Below are 27,079 nucleotides of genomic sequence, written 5' to 3' on the forward strand. Positions count from 1 at the left end.
TATCCTGCTGAGAGTCCTGCTGACTCCAGAGGGTGTTTTGCTTGAGCGAGGACTGTAAAAAACAAGTAGAGACTCTGCTCTGCCCTTCCAGGGTGTTTTTGGTGCAGGACATTTCCCTGGCAGGAATCACTGTCACATCCCCCTAGGGATACAGGGGACAGCCCTGTAATAGCCTCAGCTAGGGGACACAGACACTCTCTGACTCACGGGCTGCACATTCAAAGTATTATGCTAATTTTGCAGCGGAGGAAGCTGAGTCACAGGGGTTGTTCGCCGCTCTGTCTACTGCACTTCATGTCCRGTGGCACACTGATTCCCTGGATGTGCTGGATGAGAATATGGAATGTTTCATGCTCTCCAGGACATCAGCTGAAGCTGTACTTGCAGGTCATTGTCAAGGCAGAGGTTAGACTAAAGGGAATATCTATTAGGTGATGTGCAGGCATAATGCAAAAATCATTTAATCCCTGACCAATCCTAATATGCAAGGACCTGGAGGCTCCAAGAGATGAAGCGACTTTGCTCCAYGCCAGGCTCCTACTTGATGAGGAGCAGAGACAGAAATATTGACAGAAATCCCTCTGTGAGCACAAGACCTAAGAAAAGACACATCTACAAGCTCAAAACTCCAATTCATGAGATCTCTTGATAATCCCCAAATGAAGTCTTTCTTAAGGGTGTAACATTCAGGAAGACTTTCTTACAACTGGACTCCTAAGTGTCCAAGAGACCCTCACCCTGTAGGACACTATTTTTTCCCCTATGCCTACAGAATTCAAGCACTTCATTTCCTTGTGTTTGCTACAGCTCTTTCAAATTCAGAGAGAAACTGGCCAACAAACTCTACAGTGGTTAGGTGACACACCTAAAGAGACAGGCAGTGTGACTATACAAGCCTTGTTTCCTCAGGAAACCAGACTAGATGAACAAGTCAGCTCTAATCAGGCACATAATTTATTCCAGTTCTAACGAGCTGCTCCATTCCTACCCGTGTTTGCAGTGTTTTGAAGCATCCCTCAAGGAAAGAGGTGGCTGTTAYTATTTGTAATTTGTGTCCAGTTACAAATAAGAAGTGCGTGTTGCTGTAGGGATGTCATAATCTCTTTCTATAGCCTGAGCTGAACATCAACTGCACCTAAAAAGATTGACCTTTCTTTTACCCTTTTTTACTTAATATTGACACTGACTGCCAAGTTCAGTGATGGGAGGACAGGGCTGATKGCTACTTTGAATGGCAGTCTGCTCTGCAAAGAAGGGGAATAGCAGGGCAGTGGGGGAGTTCTTGAGGGCTATTTCCAAGAGCAATAAGGTTGCCCAATCAGCTCTGTCCCTTTCTCACCTGTCATCTGAGAATGATTAACCTGAAAGAACAGCAATAGGGATTTCATCGTATCCTGAGCTGACAGGGCTCTCATGGCCAAGATCACTTGATGCTCTCGTGTCTTCCCCCTGCCCCTTTGGGGGCAGGCACAACAGATTTAGCAATGRGGACAGCAGAGTCTTCCTGGAGAAACACATCTGCACTGCCAGAAATTTGCCTTCTTTGGGGACAAGAACCTCTTCCACCYGACACAAACATGGGCAGCATCCCCATACACAGTTTCCCCACCTGTATCCTACTGTGCAGGAGAGGAGCAAAGCTCCTCAACGTCACATCTCAGCAAAGGCTGTGTTTGAAGAAGGAACAGTGTCCTTGCAGTATACCTGCTCCAACAGACCTCCCCAGCATGACAGCTCATTACTTATTTATAAGTCTCTATGTATTGCATTACTGAATTACACAAAAGGTCAAATAGTTCCTGCTATGGATCCCAGTGCTCAGGTGGACTTTGCCTTAGCACCCAAGTCCTTTGGGATATGCTATAGCCCAGAAAGACACAGAAACTAAAGGGGTCCCTAAAGGACTGATGGGGAGTTTGGTCCACCCTTATTTTGGCTCATGGATGCTATAAGTATCACCAAGTGGCACAGCATCACCAAGGGGACACAGTGGGGAGGTGTATAAATGATACTGTTCACAGTGGTGGTCACTAGTTTCAGCAACACGATATTTGCTGATATCTATGCCAATGACTGCTTTGGCAAAGGAAAGCATAAAACAAGCACTGCCCGATCTTTTCCTGGGCTTTTCCTCCTGAATTACAGCACAGAGACAGATCATGAAGTCCTGCTTATCTTGGCTCTCCTTTTTCTATCAGGATTAAAGACAGTCAAGAGCTGAGCAAAAATTTAAAAGTAGACCGTCTTGCTATCAGATTGTCTGGCCGTCTTGCTCACTTGAACAGGCTCTCAGTGTACACATTCTCACTGGTTTGAGAAACRTTCTTGCAAGGTGGTTATAGATGAAATAACCACCCTCTATTTCTTCAGATCAAAACATTCTCCAGGCTGTAGGAGAAAAAAATCCAATCTTTATGGAGCCTGGAGTTTGTCTCAGCATAGAGTAAATCTACTGCCCTTGATGGCACTGATCCAGAAAAGCTGAAGATGAGAGGAAGCAGGACACAAATAGCAGGGACAGCACAAAGTAACATCAAACAACACTGATGCTGCAAAATACCCTCAGACCTGGACGTGGGAGGCAGAGCTTTGTATACTTTAGCAAGGCTTCTCCCTACTCACCATAACATGCATGAAACAGCCTTAACCCTGAGACTTTCAGCCAGATAAGGACAACCTACCTCTGGTGATGAGATTATGAATTAATCTCTGATCACTTGGTCAAGAATAGTTTGATCAAGCCAAATAGGTTATAATGGAAAGAGAAAGTATCAAAAAAAAAGAAAAAAAAAAGAAAAAAAAAAGGCAGTGCTTAATGATAATGAGGTCTTGTGAGCTCATTCCTTTCTTACTGTCTGTGTTCTTTCACCTGGATGTCCCAGTGATGCTCCATGAGCAAGGAAGGACAGAAAAGGTATAATAAATCCATGATTCTATGATTCTGTGATCTTGGGATATGTGATTCAGCAAGAGGACACTTCCTGCAGGGCAGGGCAATACTACTCTCTGTATAATTTTTGCTAGAGAAGTGTTATGGTTTGAAGATGCCTCTACCCTCCTCTTCCTTTCTGCCTCACACTGTTGTGAAGGTCTTTGAACTCACTTAAGGTCTCTCAGGTTGACTATAGGAATTTCTGGAGATGATCTAGTCCAACCCCTCTAACATTTAGTTCTTGTCCAGATCTTCCTTCAGCAGGTCTTTGTGTTTGAGGTGTTACTGACTGTAACAAGAATGGTGGAAATCTCCACCTAAGGCAGACTCTAAGCCTATAATCAACATAAAACCTAAGTTTAAACTCCCTTCATATGTGTGAAAACTGTATTCAGGTCATCTTCACACTAGACAAGCACTAGGTTATTACACCAAGTTAGAACAAGAAAGGGGAGATAGCAGCTGCAGAAACAACACACTGTAAGAGCAGCTTCCTAGGACTGAGGTCTGGGAAGAGCTGGTGACTTTTCTGAGAGTGTCAGTGGGACTGAACACTCAGTTTTGGGGTCTCAGCTAAGTTTAGTTGGGAGATGGTACCTAGCTGTTCAGATTGGGCAGATCAGGAAGAACTCAGACAACAGTGTCCTCCAAAGTTTTATGGCTTTGGCTTTTTGCACATGCATCCATCACTCAGTATATGATAAGTGGCAGTTTTTCATTGAATCTATTTGCTTTTTACTCCTCCTCCCATTCTGCAAAGCAGGAACAATTGCACTCCACTCTTTCCCTGTGTCCAGAGTGTAAGGGCTTTCTGGAGCAGGTATGGTGATGCTCAGGGAGACTACCTGGGGGTGGATGGCAACCTAAGCACTAGGAAGCTTTCCTCTTTAGCAAGAAGAAATGCAAAAGCTTGGCTAGGGGATCAGATGGTCATGAGCACATTGGCTCATCCTGTATCATGCTSTCCTTACACACTACCTAGCAGAGAACAATTGCCCTGGAAGCAAGAAAACCTCCAGTTCTGTCTCAAACCAACGATGAAAGTCATCGTTTCTCCCTTCACCATCAAAAGGAACCAGCAGAACTGACCTTGCATCAGGTAACATACAGCAGTTGCTGCCTGACACCTTGATACCAGGGCAGACAACCGCAAAACGTGCCTTGGACTGGAAATGCCTGAAGTTGTTTCCCCTCTCCGCCCCTTTTCGATGGGCTTGGAAGCTGTTCCCTGCAGCTCCAGGAAAKGCTTTGAAAAAAAGAAAAAATGCTACGAGCTGACAATGCCTTCATTAATCACAGAATAATCCTTTCCATGGCAACCCAAGGATTGCGAAGTCACAAGTTAGCAAGCATAAGACAGAAACACTGTACAGCAACTCCTGGTTCATGGAAACTTAATAGTGAGAAAGACGAAGTGATGGCTCCGAAAGGGGAAAAATGAATTAGAAATAATACTCCACTGGGAAAGGGTTTCGTCTTTAGGCTTGTTTTAGATCTCACAAATGTTGGTGCTAGTGTGAARAAACAGTAAGTAGGGGAAGTTACTCTAGTTATATCCTAAAACACCTGAGAACAGACTCCGTCATTACACACTGGTTCTGAAGTACAAAGCAAAAAGGTAAAGCAGAAAAGGAGGACAGTTTATCACCAGGCTATGACCTAAATGTTAAGCACAATTTAGACAGGGGTATTTGGAAATTAGCAGAGCTCAGAAATAGCTGTGCAACAGATGAAAACACTTTGAGTGCCACTTGAGAGAAGTGCTGTCCTAGCTTTGTCCTTGGTTGTCCCTGTTCTGTGCCTATGGGGGAAGGATTATAGACTCTGGGTAGGGAGGTGACTTGACCAGGGTCTTGCARGAAAGCAGATTTTGGCTGGGTCTTCGGCAAAGCTAAGGTTAAAACTGCAAGGACATCCCATGCCTTCCTAGCACCATCACTGAGACTGTGAGAGGCAGAGATTAGACCAACAGTGTCATAATTTGAGAAGGGAGGAATACAAGTTAATCTGTAATGCATGCTCTTAGCATCCTTGATATCTTGAAGCAAGGCACTGGTTAACCCCATATAGTTGACTCTTGGACATCCTTTTGCCTGGACTGAAGAAAGGCACTCCCATACCAGCACAACTAACCTTAGGCTTTTGGGGAAGATTATTTCTGGCTCCCACCAGCTCCTTCTTTGGGGACATTTACTCAGGGACAGCCAGGTAGCCTTAGACTTGCAGCCTGTTGTCCTTCAAATTCTCCTTGCATGTTGCCTATAGGAGAGGTTCTCCACAGCACACCCCAGTCTTCCTAGAGATGCTGAGAGATGGCAGCTCCACCTTAGAATATTATGGCTTTATCTATCCTAGGAAAGCATGAGAGCCTTCTTTGTTACCCACATCAGCTGATACAGAGCAGCACGTTTCTATATAATAGTCCATATAAAATACTACTTCTATCTAATATTTTGTATACATGTAACATCCATAATACCCCCGAACAAGGCAGCAACACACAAGCTGCTTAGTGGGAATAGCCTGTCCCATGCTGGCTCCCAACCTATGCCCAGGGATTGTTTGCAAAGTGCCAAGGATGATCTTAACAATTCAAATGACCAACGCTGATGTGACCCAGTGGGACACACAGACGAAAATCCACCCGAATCTGAGTTGCGCTATGCTGCAGCCATGGTAAATCCTCTCATACATCAGCACCAACTGCATAAGAGCATATTTTTTTCTTTAAATGTCCAGGTGAAGCATTTGGGGCTGGGCAGGAGGAGGAAGAGGATGAGAGAGCCCCAAGACAAACGCGACTAGGGGTGTGTGTCTGGGATCTCCTGCCACCACCAGCAGGTCTGTGCAGCAGACACACCCCCCACCAATCTGTCTCTGTCCCCAGGTACTTGCCGTTTTAACCCAGCGTAATACGAAAGGACTGGAAAGAGGGTGGGGGTCTTGCACAGCCCAGCACCGGGGGCTCCATCCCTAACGATGCCCCCTCCCTAGCTTGCTGCAGGTGACCCAAGCTAAATTAAGCAGCAGCTGGTAATTACTGAGGCACTAATCCGTGCTGCAGGAGCCGGCCTGGCTTGGGGATGTGGGGCATTTCAGGCAGCTTTGGGGTGCCTCCTCCCCATGGTAGGGTTTAATGTGTGCAGTGGGGCAGGCTGGCAGCTCTGAGCAGCCCTCGGAGCTGCCCCCTGCCCATTGCACCCCACTGCAGGGCTTGCACCCCATTGYGGGAATTGCACCCCATTGCAGGGTTTGCACCCCAGCATTGCACCCCGTGTGGCAGCACTGCAATCCCCAAACCCCGTCACGACCCATTGCACCCCATGCGGAGCATCCTCAACCAAATGCCRCTCCGGTTCTTAGCCGGTGCTGCTTGTCACCGTCCTCCGCCTTTTCTTACCTTAGCTGGGCATCGCCCGGCGAGCCAGGATTGGGACCACGGGACCGGAGCCGGGGAAGGGGCGCTGGTGGCTGGTGGGGCGCTGGTGGCCGGTGCGGCGCCGCGCTGCCTCCAGCACCCAGCGCCTGCCCTGGCTGAGCCTCTTAGCGAGGGAGGAGCCGCGCAACGGCCAGCCCCTGGTGTGTGTGTGTGTGTGTGTGTGTGTGCGCACGAGTGTGTGTGTGACATCTCCACATCTCCAATCCGGGCACGCAATCAGCACCGAGCTCCACATCCATCCCCACTCCTCCCAAATGCGTTCTCCTGCATCTCTAGGCTCTGCCCCATGCAGTACCACCCCAGAGCTGGAAGCACTGCTAGGAGTTAAGCTGGGCTTTCAAGTCCTCTTTGTGCAGGGCTGGATGCCTTCTTAGGAAAACAAATGGTCAGCTGCATCTTTCTGCCCCATGCAGGGAGTGAGGGCTCAGGTCTGTGCATACTGGGATGGGGGGTCATACTGAGTTCCTAGCTATGGGGTCAAGAGCTGGGCAGGCCTTCTGGTTTGAACGTACCAGGCTGTGCTTGTAAATGCAGAAATGGGCAGAAAGAAAGGCCAGAGAGGCAGGAAACTCTGCTGGGGTTCTGCATATAGGCTTAGCTCTGACCTGGTTGCTCTCTGTTTTTATCTATCTGGGCTCCTGTCTTGTCTCCTTCCTGCTGGAAAAAAAAACAAAAAAAAACAAAAAACAAAAAAAGCAAAAAAAACCATGAGGTTGGAGTTCAGTTGTACTATGAGCATCATCAAGGTTTCTCACTGCAGTATAATACAGCATGGCATTTATCCTGTAAATGCTGTAAACACTATTAACAAGATACACCTTGGTTTTGCAAACTTCATGTGTGAGTTGTTCCTAAGCTTTGGCTAGGAATGAGTGGGCCTGGACCCTCTTCTTGGCCACCCTTGGCTGGCAGGAGAGGGTTGCTTGGGCTTCAACGCTGAAAGTTGTCCGAGCTTGGAAACTAATTGGGAAGGTTCCCCTAGCTGGGAAGGTCCCCTTCCATGCTCTAGCTGAAACCTGTTGTGGTTTCTACTATTTGTTATATGAGTAAATCCTTCTGGTGGAAGAAGGAAGTGGGAGTCAAGCTTATGTCTGACTCTGAAATGSGGGTGTAAGTGAAGCTGCTAGTCCTACTCTTACCTTGGAGGGAAGGAAGGAAGGCGAATTGATGGGAATGTCCCATGATACATCTCAGGGACTTTACTTCTCTGCTCCTTTGGGAATCAAATGATACTACAGAAGTAAGAAGTGGGTAGAGGAAGTCTCCTTCCTTAAAGGTGAGTAAGTTGCTATGCTCAAATCATGGGAAAAGTCATATCACAGCCCCCCTGCTCCTTTCTGAGCATCTTAGAGATGCCGCACTGCCGCCCAACCCTGTCGCAGGATTCAGGTCCAGCTATTAATAGACTTTTATCTGATTTGAAGCTCAAGAGAGATGACCACCTGGGACAATCACTTGAGCCCCCCTCAGTGCRCGAAAGTTGCTTGTGTAGATGTGAGATCAGATATTGGCTGGGACCATAAACCGCTTCGCTTCCAGTCACATCCGATATGCTGCTAATACCCTTGATAACGGTCCAAAGGAGCAGCTCAGCCCTGGGCTGCCTATTGCTTGTGCTCAGCCTGGTGGCCATGGGCACGTGGGACTAGAGGCTCTGCCAGGGACACAGTGCTGGAGCTGCTCATCTGCATGTGCTGCTTGATTTGGAGGAGGGATTTAGCTAGCACGAGGAGCCTTGGACAACAACTACTGAGCATAGGCTGTCCCAGCTGTAGGTTACCAGTAATCCCTGGGTATTTAATACCTGGGACGTTAGCCAGAGATGTGGTGGCTGGGCATCTGAGGAGTACTGAGAGAGGCAACAAGATCATCCCCTTGCTCAAAGCCCTGCTCCCTCTGCAGCCCTGCTTGCTGATAATCCTTGATCCTCTGGAGTGGCTGGAGCAGATAYGCATGTGAGGGGAACCCACATGGGGTGAGGACCTTGGCATGGGGAAGATGCAGGCTGCACGGGATGGAGGGCCAAGAAGTATTCCTACTCCACCTTGTGGTCAATGCAGGATGTTCCTCCTTGAAGACAATACTGGAGTTGCAAGGAGGCCCTCAAAAGCCAGTTGCCTTAATTATTTACACATYAGTTAGCGGAAATGTTGGCAGATACTGGAAGGATGAGATGATGTAGGACCCTCAGGGAGCCTGTGGTCCACCTTCCTTCTGCTGGGTTCTCGGTGTGTGAGCGCTGCCCATGTCTCTGTGCTGATGCGCTGGTGTGCTTGGGACCTCACACTAATTCCAGTACCTCTGCAGAGGTTGACAGCCCTACGTATGGTTGTGCACCATCAAGCTTCAGTGACAGTATGGGAACGTATAGACCCATTCTCAAACACTTTCAAGTCTTGCAGGAAAAGTCCAGCAGGCAGTATCAGCAAAACTTAGATGTGAGATGTGAGATGTGTGTCTCCTGCTAGCAACCAAGGGTTCTTTTCCCGCCCCCCCCCCCGATGATTTATCTTGATATTTAAGTGATGGAGGCTGAGAAAGGGTGCGGTGTCTTTCTTTATCTCCTTCTCCTAAATGTTTGGGCATGAACTTCAATTCATGAAGAGCTGCAGGAGCAGGAAAATGGCCCCTACCCTACAACTATAAAAGTGTCTCTGGATATCTTTTGCCAGCTTTGGGGATCCTCAGGACAGGCTGTAGATGTTAAGGTAGATATTAGTGCCACTTACCTGATGACATCACCAGACCAGAATATCCTTTCTTCTACATTAACTATTGTCCATGGCTCAGACATACTTTCCACCATGGTTTACGAGACAAATAAGGGTATTACTGTCCCTGCCATCCAAGCCAAGCTGATTTGAAGCATGGGATGCACAGGGTTTACACCCACATGAGGTCACCCTTTCCCTCCCGTGGCTTTGCCCCATGGTGAGTGAACACATGAAGGGGTAACCTTGCATGAAACCTTCATGCACTTTTCCTTGCTGCTGCAGAGAAAATCATTCAAATGGAGTTTACTGAATCAAGTAATAAAAGGGCCCTGCAGAGTCATCAAAGGCTTTTGAGGAGAACACAGCAGTTTAAAGGGATGGAGTCTGAATAAAATATACACAATTTATTTATAGGAGGTTTACAGCTGTACAATGTTGGCTTTCTGTTTTGACCACTCTCTGATCTTGTGTAGCGTGACACTTTAGTGCCTTTGGAGATGAAGACATGTTGATAGCGTTTTAACACGCATGTGTCACAAAAAAGACTTAACGGAGTGCAATGACAGGTTTCTTGAGATTAATGAAATGATTAACGAAAGAAACAGGCAATAAATCAGAGACATATCCTGTACCATCTAGAGGGGACCAGACAGYGATCCTCTCTTCCTTCAGATAAAAAGACTTGAATATTTCTCTTTGCTTAATTGAAATAGAAAAGACATCAACATTAGCAATTTCAATAACTGCCTTCCCCAACCTGCTTTAAAAACAAGACAAAGAGATATACAACAAAGGCAATTTTTGTTATGCCCTTGGAAATGAAAGGGAAAAAGAAGGCTTCTGTCCTAAGTTAAAGTTTTCCTTTTTAAGAGAAAAAAAAAACAGAGAGGAAAAAAAGAACACAACTATTATTAATATTAAGACATTTTGGTCCTGATATAATATGATCTTTTTATATATATATAAAAGGGCTACTAAAAAAGCTGCCTTTCCTCTCATTATGGCTTGATTCTTTGTAAGTAGGAAGGAGTCTGGCCATGGTTATTAGYGAATCCTCAGTGAGCTTCAGCTCTGGTCCTCAGGGATTTAAGTGCGGCATGACAAGAGTAAGGACACTCCTTGGCCAAATGGCTCTAGCTGAAGCTATCGATAGCCTGATTTCCTGAGAAAACAAGGCTAATGCAGGCATACTGGCTACATTTATCTRCCTATGATGGTGCATCATTGATCTTTGTCACAATAGCTTTTTAGGTTGATTTCAGCTCATTTTGCTAGGGAATCAAGCTCTCAGAGGTTTAGATTTCTCAAAGATGCGTATATTGAGCAGCTGAGTTGGCACCAGAGGTTGTGCATTAASCAGGGAAAAGGCTGCAATGTGAGCCTGCTTTTAGATGAAAAAATGTTATAGGAGAATGAGACTTACAAATGCCCTCAATGCAGGAAAAACTTCAGCTGGAATTAATAATCTCCTCTGAGGTAAATTTACAGCCTGCCCAACTAGGGATGTTCATGGTATGGTTTCTCACAAGATCCTCTGGGTTGAGGGTGCCCCGGCATCTACCATCACAGCGTCTCCCCACATTGTCTCTGTAAAAGCAGCTGGAAGAGCTGGGAGAGAACTTCAAAATTTTCCTGCACTGGGAATGAGAACACATCTAAATAKCTCTTTTTCCTCTCAGGTGAGGTATTTATAGGCACCACATTCCCCCACACTTTTCATGATGGGCATGAGCTGGTGAGCTCTTCTCCTAAGACAGAGTCTCTGGTCCATAAATCTGAGACATTGTTTTTGGCCCCTTGGTGCTGCTTTAAGGTATTTTCAGCAATGAGACCTCCCCAAAGCAATGGGATCAATTCAAAATAATTCTCAATTAGAGAGCTTCCCGAATTCAAGGATTTGATTTGACCTTGGGAGGGCTCAAGATATTGTTTTACCAAACTGAGTGCATCTGAGCCAGTTCTGAAAGCTGCCAAAATGATCCAATTCCCACAATGGCAACAGGAGACAGAAGGTGCCTCAACACAATCTAGGAAAAAAAGGCATCCTGTTAGCCACTGCCTGCCTCTAAGTTCTGTAAGACCTATAAGACCTAAGAAAATGAGCAATATGGTCAACAACCTAATTCATACCCACATGAGGTGAACACCAAAATTCCAAACATGAGGAAAGGGGAACCTGCCAAAATCCGTTCAGTTGTACTGAGCACTTCTTGATGCACCAAGAATTGAACTGGCAGCTAGCGTGATTTTCTAGAACAACTGATCATCTTGCAGACTTAGCATATCTTCACAGAATTAAAAAAAAAAAAGGAAAAAGAACAGCTTTATACACACAGATATGCACTACATTTAGTAGGAGAGACAGAAACTCTGCTCTCTATGATAAAAGAAGGCATGCGTGTTCACTTGTCCTTGCAGACAAAATCTGCTTAGACAAGAATTTACTGAGATTGCCTTGGACTGATTTTAAAAAGCCATTTGCAGGAAGCATTACATCATGTGTACTCTCTTCCCCTTGTATGCAGGTGGCTGAAGAAGATTTGGTTCATATAAAAATCACTTACATCTGTCAGAACATCCCTTCACTTGCACCATATTTAAAGGCACATTAAAAACAAAACAAAACAAAATCCCTAAACAATAAAATAAAAAATGCCATTGAAAGGACAGCCAAAGGTCTGCAGTTTTGCTTATCTGTCTGGGATGGTTTTATAAGCAGCCAGATTCTGCCACCCAGTGGAATAAGCAGGATAAACCCAGTATTCACTGCAAGCAAGGCACACAGCACGGCCCTGGATACAGGAGGACTGTCCGTGAAGATGCACTAGGGTTGTGCTTGTGAGCCTGGATCTAGTCCAGCACAGTGAATTCTCCAGGCCAATCGGACAGGAATTAAAAGTGAGAGATGGGCATTGGTATTAATGACATATGTCCCACATTTTCAGGYTTCATTGGGAGCAGTGCTCCTCTTCTCTCCTTTCGTATAAACTAGAATCCAGCTGTTTTTTAAAAGAATTTGGGAAAGCGAGGCACACAGAAATGACGCACTAGGATATATGTATGCATTGTTTTAAAATTAAGCCCAGTTAGACCAAGCCCCTCACTCCCCAGACCTGCCGCACTGGTCACTCAGCAAAAGGCTGAGTTYGATCTGTAGGGATAGGACTGAGTAGAGCAACGGAGAGAGCAGGCACCAAGGCAATTCGAGAGGCACATGCAGGAGACCAGAGCAACTCAAAACCTGACCATGGAGAACAGTTGTCCAGCTATGTCTCTTGGTGGCTTTGTATCTTCAGAGAGATGTGGAATTGAGCAGAACTTGTGCTGGGATGATGACGAAGCCTTTAGTCTTTGACAGCAGGATAGGTTCTCCCTTGTTGATTGAGACTTGGGGCTGTGGAAGTGTCCTGGTGCTTTTTCTTTCCACTTTCCATGCACAAACCCATACCCAGAAAATACCCAAAGGCCTCAGTCCATTTTTTACACATCTCTTTTCCTGAGATGCCTCCACAGATAAGCAAGTGAACTGGCAAGGACTCTCCACACACTAGCCTAAAATTAAGCAGACACATTGAGGTTGCACAGAAATACCTTGTGGGAACGCGGTGGCCACACGTGTGCGTGTTGGCACATGAGTGCCAGCCCCATGTAAACAAACAGCACCACGGCATCCTGCTTTGGCTGTCAGAACACGTAGTGTGTCCATAGCGATCCCACGGGACACATGTTGGTGGCGTGAGCTGCGGAAGACACGAGTCGAAGAATTGTTTTGGTTCCCCCAAAAGGCACCATTTTTTGAACATTGAAAACACAAGATTGGCTCTGTTGAATAGAATGCATGCATAGTCCATATATACTTGCAGATAGTATATATGCTCTGCGTGTGTATATATATGTGTGTATGTATATATATGTATAAATATACATATGTGGCACCAGAAGAAGAGTCCTTGAGTAGTTAGACGTTGGTGAGGATGTTACTACTGAGCAGCCTCACGGCGATCGTTCCGGGAAGATCATTTGATCTCCTGTTGCCCTTGTCCTGGAGATGCAGTGTGTGCACTGACTGTCGGTCGCTGGGATCCGCTGCCAGTGTCACTTGGCCCAAGAACTCATCACTTATTAAGTTATGGTTCCAGACCTGGGAGGAAAAAAAAGGAGACACATGGGCAGTTTCTTGCAGCCAGCCTTCCTCTAGTGTTGTACATCTATCACATACTATAGTGTATAGCACATCCTATAGGGAAGGGACCTCCCTGGATGATTGCTTGCCTGCTGAGTACCTGGACAAYGATGGGTTGTCCTGGCTTCTTGCGGTAAAAGAGACCTTTCACATCAAATTCTGGAGCCACTGTGTTTTTCTTCACTGGTGAGCGAACCTTTTCCCCTTCACACTTTATGATYACATAAGGATCTGCTCCTGAGGTGGAAAAAAAAAGAAAAAGGAATTTATGCTTTGTTTTAATCACAGTAATTCCCCGGAGCCCTTTTATAGTGGTCCCATGCATCAGTTTTCCTCCATACCCCACCAGAGGAGCTGGGTATCTATCAAAAAGTTCTTGATATTTCAGAAACTATCAGACCGTGGCTGGAAGTTACCTGGCTTTCCAAGAGAGAGAAAATGAGTCCCTTATTAGTCATTGCTTCCCTCTTATGAAGCAAGTGATTGTGCTGGGAATTTCAGTAGAGAATAAGTTATTGTTAATGGAAATTTAATTACCAGACTGCATTTCTTCATTGTGGGCTTTAGTGAACATGATGGAAAACAGAGATCAGGTGGATATTTTTTCTCATCCAAGAACAGTGTGGGAATAAGGAGGAACGAATAACCCATTCTGGAGCCCAGGGACTCAACAGCCTCCTCTCTGATTGCCAGACCACCTCCTTGATTTCTGCTTGCCATGTCCGTGACTCTCTCAGGAAGACTTAGCAGCTGGATTTCACAGCTGTTTTTCCAAACTAGTCTTGTCTTTCGGGATGTCCAATGAAATCCTCATATTTCACCATATGGAGCCAAATTCCAGTTTGTAAATCAYTATTTCCAAAGCACTCTGAAAGGACTAGGCTGGGAGATGGGAAAAACTGTAATTACAATGGAAATGGCAGGCTGCTGGTAGTGGGAGCTAAACAGCTGAAATACAACCGGGGAAAAAAAAAAGCCATTCTTGTAGACWTTTTCCTGAAATCATATTTTATGGCTCCAGGATGCAGGTATTTAGAGATATAGGGATATCTGAAGGATAGAAAGATAAATCCCTTTGTTTCYGTGAAGAGTTCAGAGAGCTCTGCCTGCAAGTCTCCCTGCACTTACAGGTACACTGAGATTGTGGATAACCTGAGAAAAAAACAACCTTTCACCTTAAACACCAGACAGAAATGGACAAATCCATTTGTTGCATCTGATGGAAGGAAATGGGGCTTTATTCTCTAAGGACAGAGCCAGCTTATTACCTCCAGAGCTCCAGTGATCATAGATTCACAGAATCACAGAATGTTTCAGGTTGGAAGGGACCTCTAGAAATCACCTAGTCCAACCCCTCTGCTCAGGTAGGGACACCTAGAGCATGTGGCAGAGGGTCGTATCCTRGCATGTTTGGAAGATCTCCAAAGAAGGAGCCTCTACAACCACTCTGATRTGAGGCAAAGCTAGCAAGGCTTGGATTAAAATATGTAAATATATACATTTGAATGTATATATTTGAATAGTGRACATATAATTCACTATTTTTTGTAATTATTATTTTAAATTTATCTAAAGAGTGCTTAGATAATTCTTGCCACATTCAAATCCATATGCTTTATTCAGAAGAGGGAGGAAGATAAGCCAGGGTCTGCTCCATTCCCATCACAGAGATGCATTTCCTTCTCTAATCACTACCTCTGGACTTTCCACCCCTACTACAATGATATTACAGTGCAAGTCATCACTGCCAGTGGGTTTCTTCGTGACTGAACATGGAGTTCTTGTCATGACATGGCATGTCAAAACATGTCAAGATCAGCATGGTACAGATGGCTTGCATGCAAGAAAAGTGTTGTCTGTCAAAATTGCATCAGAGCATACAGCATGAAAATGAACCTTTACAGACTGCGGAGAGGAAGAGGAGTAGTGTGCTTTGCTGGTAGTAGCTAAAATCATTCCAGGGTGTCTCCAAACAAAAGGACAGGTGCAGAATAGGATTCAGAAAATAAGGGCAGAGGTCCTTGACCCACACCATCCCACAGCAAGTTCAACTCAACCTGTCCCCTACCAATAATTCAGCTTCAGAGATGAAGAATTCTCCATCACACATCACTGTATTCCAACTACTTTGACTTCTACAACTGCTCCCGCTCAGTAGGTAAGCTTGGGTATTTAAAGGACCACTGTCAATAACTTTGTGAAGCTGTGGGAATGTCTCCTAAGCCAACAGCTTAGATTAGGTCCTGGCCAACAGCCAGATCATGTCCAAGAGTTCAACAGTCTACAGCCTTTTTATGATAGCCAGACACCTTCAATGAAAGAGGATCTTAGGACCAAATAAATCCCAACCACCTCCCATTTGATGAAATCACCCATATCTTTTCCAGCTGAAAAGAAAAGATCTCCTCTGGAACCAGGGAAACATGTACCTTGGGCATCCTGGTTCTTGAGCCCAGCTGCAGCAAGGACGTGGATCTGGGACACCATTTGTGGATAGCCACACATACCACTCCAGCAGGTGTGTGGCGGCTCATCCAGTGTCAGTTCTCTGCCAGAGGAGAGAACTTTGTGAGGTGCTCAGCCTTACATGGAGGACAGGCCTGACAGCTTGCTTCAGTGAGAGGTAAGGATTATGCACCATCCCCAACCAGATTCTGTATYCCCTTCCAAGCTCCTTCTCATCCTGAAGTGAGGGGTCCTCTGCCATGCCATGCTTGGAAGCAGTGTGAATTCTTCTCTGCATATCTCTGGTGAGAGCTATAGAAGTGTCCTGTCTCTTGGCCCTCCATTAAAGGAAGCCAAGTGCTAGCTCTGGGCATGACTATGAGCAATCCCAAACAGGACATGCATATGTCAAAAGCACAGGGATTTCTCCAAGTGGCTAGATCCTCCCCACCATCATTCTTGCTCCTTACCGGCAATCTGAAGGCACATCTGTGAAAATCCTGAGAAGGAACTCGCCTACATGACCAGGGTCAAAGGTAGTGGGGATGATGACGTAACGGCCTTCCTTCAGGTCTGTTCTCAGGAAGACGCTGCGGGAGTTGATGTAAATGGAGCTGGCCACTTTCTGCTGCAGGGTGTGCATCCGGTAGTTCCTGTTCAGCTCAACCTGAGCAGACACCACAGTGTGACCATCAGCAGGGTGTTGGTGAGCACCCACATAATGATACCCAACTTGGGGGGCCAGCCTGCAAGGACTGATTGGGACATCAATTGGGATAGCTGGAGTTCAGGGGATGAGCGCAATAGRTGGAGAACAAGTTTGAATCTTTCTTAGCTCAGAGACTTTTCTGTTACATCCCTACCAGACACCAGGGTCCCAGCAAGCAACACAAGATAATAAGTCTAATGGATTTGCACTCTCAAAAATAACAGACTGATTTATTGCTTTGAATAGGGAAATTTGCCTGCACTATCACTATCCATTTCTGAAATCTCTCCTAAGCTGAAGAGTTTGGATGGGGCATCAGTCTTTTCCCCACTTTGGTAATTTTGAATGTCAGATGTGATTATACTAGACAGCAACATATTCATGTTACTTATTATGCTCAAATGATTTCACACTCCAGGCTTGTAGAGATGTCAATGTGAAAGAACAAAAAGTTTTTCCCCCAACAGATTTCTCATCTCAAACTCTGATCTGGTAAAGAATACTGTAATCCTTCCTTGGGACTGTAACAGCTGAAGGAGGTGTGAACTAGAGGAAAGCTTTTGTGTCCAAGCAGGAACTTGTGCTCAGAGRCAGGGAGAGAGAAGAGCTACAGCGTATATGCAAGGGTGTCCCAGAGCACAACCCACTGTTTTGCTTGACCCAGGTAGGTGTCAGGAGTTGATGCCTGTTCTTGCCCATCCTTCTTTCTCCCCTCAATGATCTACTTTTTTACCAAGAGGGAGAGGGAACATTGGCCCAATCCCCATAACCTTCTTCAGATGCAGTCTTTACGTATATGCCTCTTTACCATCACTTAAAGGACTGCAAGTCAGGCTGAAGGTACCCACAGAAAACCAGCATAATGATTAAATGCATGATATTGSTTGTGATGCAGAACTGGGGTATAACTCCTCCTTTAACATATCTACTGTGTGGATTCAGGCCAGTATGAAGGAACTAGAGTCTACCTTATGGATATCAAAGCCTATGGCCAAGTTCTCTCCTTTGCCYTCTTTGCGGCTGGTTCTTTTTGGCTTCTGCTGGATGGAGATCAGTACTTCATCTTCTGCCTTCTTCACATCAAACACATACTAGAAGAAAAACGAAGAAAATAAGAGAGGCATTCTACTAAGACAGGAGCACTGTGATGGGTATGGATTGGAGTTAACCTGAGCTTCTCCCCATCCACTTCACTACCAGGACAAGTTGGCTGCAGTTCCAGCATTGAGAGCCTGCACCCACTGCTCTTAGGACTTGGCACCWTCTTACTAAGCCAGAAACCCCTTTGGTTCATCTTAGAAAAGACTGGCAAATCCAGGAATGGTGGCTGAATTGTCTGTCCTCAGAACATTTAATTTACTAGTACAGAGGCAGCATCAGGTCTGGTAGCTGTTTTGGCATTCTAGGTCCCTGTAATAGACTTACAGCCCTGGAAGCACGTGAGGGCTCCAGAAGTCCCTCTGCTCTGTGACTCACTTGGGGGTTTTGCAGAAAGGTGTCCTTGTGGTTGATGCAGCCCCCACATCGGTTCTTCAAGGGGTCTTCACTTCTTGTCCACGCCCCATGTAGCACTGCCTCCTCCCATGTTTTGTGGATGCTCAGGTAGGATGTGTTGATGAGACGGCACTTGATGATATCTGTGAAGTATTTGCAGAAGTCTTCAAATGTCATCCTAAAAAGCAAGGGACAGAGCTGAGTTGAACAGTTTTCTTCCTCCAGGAAGAATGCTGTAGAGAATTTCTTGATTACCTGCCATGGAAAGACCATGTGGGAGYACTCTTTGATGGCGGATGACCAACAAAAGTGATGGAGATACCTTTCTGCACGAATGCAGTAAACACCACGCCTTCAGTTCAAGTACTAGCAGCATATGTTTTTGGAGTGGGAGGAGAAGGCATGGTCATTCCTCCACACACGGGTACACATTGTATTGAAATGCATGCTTGCGAGTCTTTTGTGTTCAGCACACTCATATCATTGGCAGAGGACACTTCCAGTGTCATAGTAAAAGGATCACAACCATCAAAAGCTATTAACCGTGGGCCCAAGGAAAATGTTTCACTAAAGATTCCAAGGCTTGGCTGATCATTTGTTCTGGATAACTGGTTGCATGGAAATGACTGTGACCTCTCATGTGGTGRGAGAACTTTCTTGACATGGTTCATGGGGACAAAGCCAGCAGGGACTCACCAGAACTCTCCATCGTCTTCCACTGTCATGCCCATCTTCTCTCTCTCACTTTTGCTCACTTTCTGCCACTCCTCAGAGCTGTGGGAATAGTGCAGGATCATTACTAGGAGGGTAAGGGGACACACAGCAATTCAAGAGGCTACTTGGTCTTAGCAGGATCTGCCAAGACCATGAGGCCTCCATGCAAGCTCTTGCCATACAACAGTTCTTCAGGACAAAGAAAGGAGTACARGCTTGTCTATAGGGATGGTGTAATCTAACCTAGTCTCTGCACTGCTTGTTTAGTGCATTTTTCCAAAAATAGAGGGAATGCAGTATTACTTGGAACTTTAATTTTCTTCCTGACCACTGTAGCTGAACCTGACTCAGCCAAGTTTCATTTGTCTYGTGTGTCACAGCTGCTGTGATTCTGGCCAAAGCCTCATGGCCTTCATGGTTCTTCACCCCATGTCCAGACACTACAGCAGTCAATGGTGTGAGAAGCTAACTCTGCTGGGTGCYGTTTTGGTTGGAATGGGATTGAGAGCGGAAAGCTGAGCTCCAACCGTCCTTCATCTTGACTGAAAATGCAGGTGATTTCACCACAACACCCACCAGAGTCCCGATGATATGAAGAAAACTTGTCAAGCTCAGATATTCTCCTCCTCCCCTCAAGGGGCCATGATGCAAGGGACCATGATGAAGCTACCCAAGCAGAATAGCAGGGCTAGGTCATGGGCTGAGGCAGCATCCTACAACTGTCCATACCATGGTATCCTACTGGAGYGGATGGACAAACTGCCTCACACATCAAGGCTTGCTTTATCCCAACCTTCTGCACCAAAAACAGGTGATAACACTGGTTGTTGCCCTACTCACGTGTCACTCCAAGGGCCGTTCCACTCTCGCTCACCCCATGGGTTGCGCATGCGGATCATGTCCAGCTTCTCTGACTTGAAGAAGGACAGCAGGCCGTGCCCTAGACGGACTTTTCGCACGTCTGTCACTGCGTATGCGTGGCCCTTCACGAGCCCACAGGCCAGGCGGGCCTCCATGTCTGCTGCTGACGTAGCCTGGGCAAGAGGACACAGATGGCATTTACACCAGGCATGGGGGACACAACTGCCTTTACTTGTGTCTTGGTTGCAGCTTTGAATTTCAGGTTTTGCTTTGATAAAGTGCTCTGGTGTGGCTGTAGAAAACTAAGCTATCTGGCTGGCCTTCACCTGCTGCATGTGATCACTAAGCTCCCACACTGTCATCCTACTGGTTACACTGGGAGATCAGGCCCCTACTGTTGTGGAGATGTCCATTTGTAGGGATCTAAATGCCTTACTTTGTAAGGGAATCCTTTCCTAGCATTTAAAGGAATGAGTCTGGGATCTTGGATGTAGTAATGAGAAATAAACAGGCTTGATTGCCTTTATCACCCATAGAAACAAATAGGAACCCCTAGGCAGAATTCATCTGACTTATTTTAGATACCTCCAACAGGATAAAATGAACTCCATCCTAAAATGCCTATTCCCTCCCGATGAGCTCTAATGTGGATCATCTGCAATGAGAACATCTGTATCTGGTCATACAGCTTCCATCCCCTGCAGAATGTCAGCACAATGTGACTCCATCAGAATACTCCCTTTTAAGGGGACTATCACGTGATCAGAAACATCCCATAAAATGGCAGCCAGATATGAAAGTGGCTCCAGCTTTATCTACAGGAGCATAAGCAGTCAGAGATGCAGATGGACTTTATACCACACGTGCAGGGGTCCTTCCAACAGGACCCTCAAGCTGCCTCTAATGACACCCACAATTGTACAGATAATCTTTCTTACTTTGATGGAGCAGCTGATGAGGCCTCCCCGGTTGTGCACCTTCAACACGCGCTCGAAGAGGAGGTTCCTCTTGGCTTCATCGGTGATGTAGTCCCCTTCGGTCAGGTCAATAGGTTCAGAGACTCCACCAGTAAAGTCTACCAGGGCATCAGCTGTGTTGCCTCCATCCAGGGCCTCATAACAGCCTGACAACCTGAAAGAAGGAAAGAGGATATGTTCTTTTTTCCCCGTTTCTCTCTATCTGAGATATGTTATTCATCCTCATAAGAACTGTTGTTTTGTCAAGAAAGCAAGTCATAAGATTGTCATTTCTCATGAGGTTTGCCACTGAATTTGAGGTAACATGGTCTAGAAGTTCCTATTTTTGGCTAGACACTATGCACAGAAAGGAAAAGGGATGAGTTTGGACACCTGTAACTAAACATCTGAAATACCTAAGTACCTGCAACTCCTACACATCATCAGACACAGTGGGAACTCAGCATTTWCTCACTGGACCCCTCATCCAGTGGTGCCAACTCACTGATGGTATGCACAGAGAACAACTCGTGGGCAGCCCGTGTCCTAGTTTGCACTGTAAATGGTAGAGACCCACTGTCTTCCACATCTAACAGCRGTCACTGGAGCCCTCCTTCTGCCCTGGTACCTACTTGGCATAAGCTTTCTCCACCAAGGCGCACCAAAACTCATTCTTGGAGTTGGAATGGCAGTAGATGAGTTGATTATGGAGTGTGGGCAAGCGGTCATCTATCACCACATCCAGCCATTGACCAAAGCGCCAGAACTGGAAGTGGAAAATCCCCGCATAGCTCTCAGGTTTCTCGGGATTCCACTCTTGCTCCTTCCAGTCCGGGATGACCTGCAGGGAGAATGCAGAGGGGAGATGYGCACCCCAATTATTTCTCTTCCTGTCATTCTGGAACTAATAAAGGGAATATGAAAACAAGGAAGACTATGAGGGGCTATGACTGACTTACAACCCTCTGGTTCTTCCAAAACAGACTAGATTAATATCTCCCAGAACAGTTTAGCCTTCGTCCTGTCTTGAAGGATGGAGGATAGGATCTCTCACAGCCCTCTTCCCATGAAAACTTCACTTTGGTCCTGTGTTTTATAATTTTACCCTACGTATMTGCTACTGCCTACTGCTACAGATTGTTCCTTTGTCTGCCTTGGGATGGCTATTTTTATGATCTTTTTTTTTGTGCATTTCATTTTCAAAAAGGAAAAAAAAAAGGCATCTTCCTTGATCCTCTTGCTTGATTCTGGTATGATTGGACTGACCCAAGAGCAGGTGTTGCATTCACCTACYTGGTAGTAATAAACCCGGAACAGGCCCTCTGCATACATCTACTCTACTAAATAAAAGTGGAAGAAAATGAGATCTCTATCATGGGGTGCCTGGTAGTACACACTGCACAATTGTTAGCTTGGTCCCTTCCCTTGCTCCAATTAGCTTCCCTATTGAGGATCTGGGATAGGATAGGACACAACYATACTGCATGGAAAGAGAATCTTGAGAAAATCCCAGACTACTGTGAGTCTGCAGTGGGCCTTGGACCTTGTCCATCTGCCCAAGCTTCATCATTTTCTTTGGCTACTTTTGATCTCAAAGCCATAATCCATGCTCTGCCCTCTTTCTGCAGAATCTCTTAGTTCTTCCACTACCAAAAATGATCCAGCCCAGGGCTTTTACTGTGTCCAAAGAAGAAATGACATTGAAATATTAATGATGTCATCATCTCCATCCCCTGTGAGCTAATTGGCATTCTTTAGTTATCTGGAGTGATAGAAGCAGAGCAGACAGCCATGGAAAGGAGATGCTTTTAGAGGGTTTGGTGATTTCCAGGAGTGCTAATGAAGATGTGCCAGACTCCCTCTGGGACACTGCCAGGGAAGAACTAGACAGCCCTCCATCCGTCTCCACTGATTCCCTCCTGACTGGAGCTCATGCTAATGAATTGCCATAGAGGACCATTTTGCTAATCACCTCAATATTAATGTGGGCTCAGAATGATTACATCAGAGAAAGCTCCCCARTCAGAGCTTGTAGCTGGTATTTCCAGCTGGCTGGTTCTTGCCATTACCATTAGGGTGGCAGGWGATATTGGCACACCACTGCTCTCACTCTGCCCCTTCCTTTGGGGAYAATGTAGGAAACACACTCTGCCACCAAAGGTAGCAGAAGCTGCAATCTGCTTTCATGCTGAGCGGGGTCCAGTGACTGGAGACAGCTTTACCTACATGCTACAAGACTGACCCAAGAGGAAAGARAGCAAGGTGTGAGTTGATACATTGGCTTCCTCTCATAGGTCTCTCTCCGTTATGGTGAAGTGTTGAAGATGCCTTGATCCAGCAACCATGAGACAGGATATTACAATGGGCACTTCTTGTGATGGGACCTCAATACTGATGTTTCTGCACTTACTCATTAATTATCAGTGTTTTTCAGCTCTTAGCAACCCCTGCTGTACTGCATGTCCTCAKTTTCCTAGGGGGACCATCCTGGTCTCTAGAGTTCATAGTCCAATCAGACTGACATTCAGTTTGCTCTCCTTTGTTAACCTAGAGGCAAATTTTGCCAAGGCCATGATGGCTTGTTGCATAGTCACTGTGCTGTACATAATGTTTGATGGGAATGGAGTTCATGGTCAAGAAATAAGAAGAATGCCACCTCCATCAGCCCATTACCAAGTGGCAGCAGAGTCAGCAGCAAGCACTGATGGATTCATGGCAAAAGGGTCGTGGAGAGATGCTCCCATGAGCATCCTATCCAGGCCCATGGATTGCTCCTACTGCTTGATTTCCTGGCCCAGGTGTCTGTGACCATGGATGACTGTCCTGGTATGGTAGGGGAGAGATGGAAACTCTAGATGTGTTGCTTTTGGGGGATTCATCCTTAAAACAGTCACACTTTAAGGCATAGAGCGTGCTATCCTAGACATGGTATGGGTCTGTGTTAGCTAAAGGATTAACCTCAGGCACATCCCAGCAGTGTACTGGAACTCAGATCCTTTCCACAGGTCCTCAACTCCCACCCACTTTCAGGAATCAACTCCTAACATCTCCATCCCTCCTCCATGATTGCTGGGATTATGCCCCAGGCAATCAGTCCCCAGATCCCATGGTGTCCAGGACTCAATCTGGCTGTTTGGTTCTGAGGCAGCAGAGGTAAGATGCCATCACTCACAAAACTGTGCTGCTTTTTGCATAGGGACTACCAAAATCTGCATCTGTAACACTCTTTCCTGTGACACATTTACAGAGAAAGGACTCAGAGAAAGGTAACTTGAGGGCCCAGAAACAGGAGATCCCAGATCTCATTTGTCTCATTACAACATTTCCCTAAGTTAGTTTAAAGCTTTTCTTATTTTTCTAAAATTGCCTAATAATAACAGAAAAGGTATCTCTGACCCTGTAGAAATGGTCCCAAGAGGAAACAGGAACTAGCAGATGCTGATTCCTCCAAGCAAGTGCTTTTCCGCTGGGAACTTCCCAAATCAGGAAGAGAATAGGGGGACAGACTGCGCCAATCTGCTGAACCTCGCTGGAGGTTCAAACTGGAATGAAATTCTCCTAGGAGCTGGGATGAGGTGGAGCTTTCTAGAAGTCTTTCCACAATGCTAACATCACACAGGGAGAATTTCATTTACTRGTATAAGGTTGCTCAGTTCTCCTTTTAGAGAGCAAAATAACAGTTTCCCACTCACTTCCCCCCCCTAGCTCTGACAGAAAGGTTAGATTCGCCTGAGGACCATCAGCTCTTCTCTTCCCAGCTTTGTAACTCTCTCCACAACCACACAAACAGCTAAATGCTCCACTATGCCTTTCACAACACAAGAGAATAATGTTAATTTTATCCTCTGTTTTGTTAATAGCAAAAAAAAAAAAAAAAAAAGACACTTAAAAATATTCCAAATGACTTGAAAATTGGTGAGTTTTGCTTTATTGTTTGAAGGATTGGGACAGTTTTCAGAAAAAAAAAAAAAAAAGACATTAGTAAGACAAGCACAGCTTCAGTCCTTTAAGGGGAGCCCTATTGATTAGGCTTTTATTGAATGTGGTACATCAATACCCTCTGAGGTACTCACAGTACGAACTCGATTCAAGCAACCGACAAAATAGCAACATCATTGTGAGACCTGGCATGCAGAAAACCCTTTTGGAGGTTTCCAGTGACTTCTGCTCCTCGGTCAAGTGTTGTTTGCAGTCAGGAGCTCTCAGGATGTACTCAGATCTTCTGTAGAAAAGACTGGAATAAAATCAGAACTGGGTTTGGCCTCCTGTGAGTTCATGTTTTTGGCCTCCTGTGAGTCCATGTTTTGGCCAAGCAGGAATGGATCCGTTTTTCTCTCTCCATAGAATTCTGCATTTTAGGGTCTCTAAATGAACACAGATACCAACTTCCTCAGCAGTGTCCATGTATTGCTGTGTGACCTCGTACTTGCTGAGCTTTGTCTGTGGGCCAGACTCAAAGCTCCTGCCATCACTCCAGTGAGTAGTTGATCTTCCGCTTGTCTTCCTCTCTCTGCCTGGCATCTCATATAGTTTGCATCTCTGGAGACTCTGAGGAGAGGCCATACAACTCTGGGGTGGTCCATGCAAGTCTACAGGCAATGGGACTGAAGGGACCTCACCCTGCTTTCCCTTCATTGACGTCTCCACATGCAGTCCATTAAAACGACAAATGCTTAAGAGCAAATATATTCCTGGTGCCTGCTCCAATCCATCTCAGCACCAAAAATCTTCAGGCAGCACAAGGTGAGCAACTCCCCACACTGACTCCTTGCAAGAACCACATGCTGCTGCCAGGAAGAAGAGATTCCAATCTTCATGAGCTGTTTTTYTCTCCGTCTCGTTTGCAATCTGCAGAGCACAGCATGTCGGAAGGTGCTTCACCTTCACAGCAATGTAAACAACCCAAGGACCTGGTCGTCAGAGACAATGAGCAGCCACAGTCACTGCAAGCTGCAAGCACTCATCATCTTTGCAAGGATAAGCACGGCATCYCTCACAAGACCCCCTTTCAGTTTTTCAGGCTGGATAACTGGAAGTCAGTGTTCCCTCCGGGTCACCTCTCGTGTTTCCACTGTTGAAATTTCTATTTTTTGCACTAGGCTTTTGATATCCAGGTACGGTGGTTGAAGGGGTCAAGGTAGTCTTACCATTTCCATGCCAGGAAGATACTGTCAGTCAGACCTGCTGTTTCCCTGCTGAATCCACAAACATGCATTTCTGTGCTCTAGGCAATTACAGCAACAGGCCCTCATGGTCCATTCTCTTTCCCATCATTCAGATAKGGAACAGCATATTAGGGGAAAATTTCAAAGCAGAGAGGTGGGGAAAGCATCTCCACAGTACTGTGAGGCTGCTCACCACCTTTTTGCAATGCCATCCCTTGATGAACTACATAAAAACAACCAAGAGCTGAATGAAGAGAAACAAAAATGAAGACAAACACATAGTGAGAGCAAGGTGGGATGAGCAAGAGGGGGTCAGGCTTTAAACACGACAAAGCCCTTCAGCTGAGCTGGTTCAAGACCGTCGCTGAAAGTGAAGAGGAAATACATCACCTTGCGGATCTTGGCTAGCTCCACTAGCCGCTCCCCAAATTCCTGGGCATCTGCTTCATTGCACTCCACCTCCTTGGCCCCTGGCTTCTTCCAGAAGATGCCTGCTGGCTCAAGCAGCTGTCGGTTCATAAGGTGGGTGAGATCAGGAGTCCAGTGCTGGGAAGTACCAGTCACCGTGACCTTCCCAGGTCTCTCCATCTGGATCTCCCAGCGGAGGAAGTGCAAGTCGTGCTGCTGGATGAAATCCACTCGATAGATGTGCTCGTTGGTACGCAGCAGCTTCTCCCCATCCTGGGGCTTCTCGTTCTTCTGCTGTAGGCTCTGGACTCTCAGCCTCATGCAGCGGGTGAGCTGGTCATCTCGGATGAAGGGCACCTTGAGCTCTCCCGCTTTGGCTGCCATCGCCTCGGCGTCTCCTCCGCTAAGTCCTCAGCAATGTTTGGCTCTCAAACAAGCGACTCAAGGGTGAAGAAAAAAAAGCCCCCAGAGCTGCTGCCCCCTCTCCACGGTCCCAGCAGTGCTAGGCAACCCAGGCCAGTGACGCAAAGCACCCTCCGGGGTTCCTCTAGCCCGCCCCGTCTCGTTTGCTGATGAGGAACTGACTGTGCTGCAGCGCACAGTAATCCATAGGGAAGGGATGTCTGATGTCAGCCGCCCTGGCAACCTCCCTGACAACGACTCCCCAGCAAGCAGGAGYGTGGCTTGTCATGCCCAAAGGAAGGTGCAGATGATGCAGCCTGGACACCACCTCGCAGGGCTCCGTTGCAGTGGCTTTCTCTAGATGTGGACTCATAGGGTAACTAAGGGTGGAAGGAGCCCCTGCAAGGCTCCGATCCAAGCCTCTGCTCCAAGCAGGGCTTAGTTCAAGGCTAGCTCAGGTTATGCAAGGCTTTGTCCAGTCAAGCTGTGAATAYCTCCACGGGTGGAGATCACACAGCCTCTCTGTGGTTCCAGTGTTTGACCACCTRTATTTTTCTTCCCCCCTTTATAGCAAGAATTTCCCATACTACACCTTGTGATGTATACTTCGGTCCTTGGTCCAAGAAGAGTCTCCATCTGTTTTCTGCACCCTTCCCA

The 27,079-nt window shown here is 46.2% G+C and overlaps 2 protein-coding genes across 2 annotated transcripts in view; both read right to left on the reverse strand.

The window, feature by feature from the left end:
• Positions 1–12,989: 12,989 nt before the first annotated feature.
• CAPN5 (calpain 5) overlaps positions 12,990–27,079 on the reverse strand; it is a 34,047-nt gene continuing 19,957 nt past the window's right edge. The window contains exons 3-12 of the mRNA XM_026034531.1: positions 21,080–21,288; positions 20,430–20,622; positions 19,471–19,664; positions 18,613–18,690; positions 17,899–18,094; positions 17,391–17,513; positions 16,184–16,380; positions 15,698–15,816; positions 13,369–13,505; positions 12,990–13,226 (exon numbers count right to left, since the gene is read on the reverse strand). Of these exons, the coding sequence (XP_025890316.1) occupies positions 13,044–13,226; positions 13,369–13,505; positions 15,698–15,816; positions 16,184–16,380; positions 17,391–17,513; positions 17,899–18,094; positions 18,613–18,690; positions 19,471–19,664; positions 20,430–20,622; positions 21,080–21,288 (1,629 nt within the window). The 3' untranslated portion in view covers positions 12,990–13,043. The remainder of the gene's footprint in view (positions 13,227–13,368; positions 13,506–15,697; positions 15,817–16,183; positions 16,381–17,390; positions 17,514–17,898; positions 18,095–18,612; positions 18,691–19,470; positions 19,665–20,429; positions 20,623–21,079; positions 21,289–27,079) is intronic.
• OMP (olfactory marker protein) lies at positions 25,879–26,438 on the reverse strand. Its single transcript, XM_026034532.1, has one exon. It carries the CDS (start codon positions 26,402–26,404, stop codon positions 25,925–25,927), a length of 480 nt encoding a protein of 159 aa, XP_025890317.1. The 5' UTR covers positions 26,405–26,438; the 3' UTR covers positions 25,879–25,924.

Source organism: Nothoprocta perdicaria, unplaced genomic scaffold, assembly GCF_003342845.1.
Source record: "Nothoprocta perdicaria isolate Ctin4 unplaced genomic scaffold, notPer1 scaffold_146, whole genome shotgun sequence".
NCBI classification, from domain to species: Eukaryota; Metazoa; Chordata; class Aves; order Tinamiformes; family Tinamidae; genus Nothoprocta; species Nothoprocta perdicaria.

Excerpts from the sequence above, each read along its gene's own strand:
- OMP (XM_026034532.1), bottom strand. The coding sequence starts at position 26,404 with ATGGCAGCCAAAGCGGGAGAGCTCAAGGTGCCCTTCATCCGAGATGAC.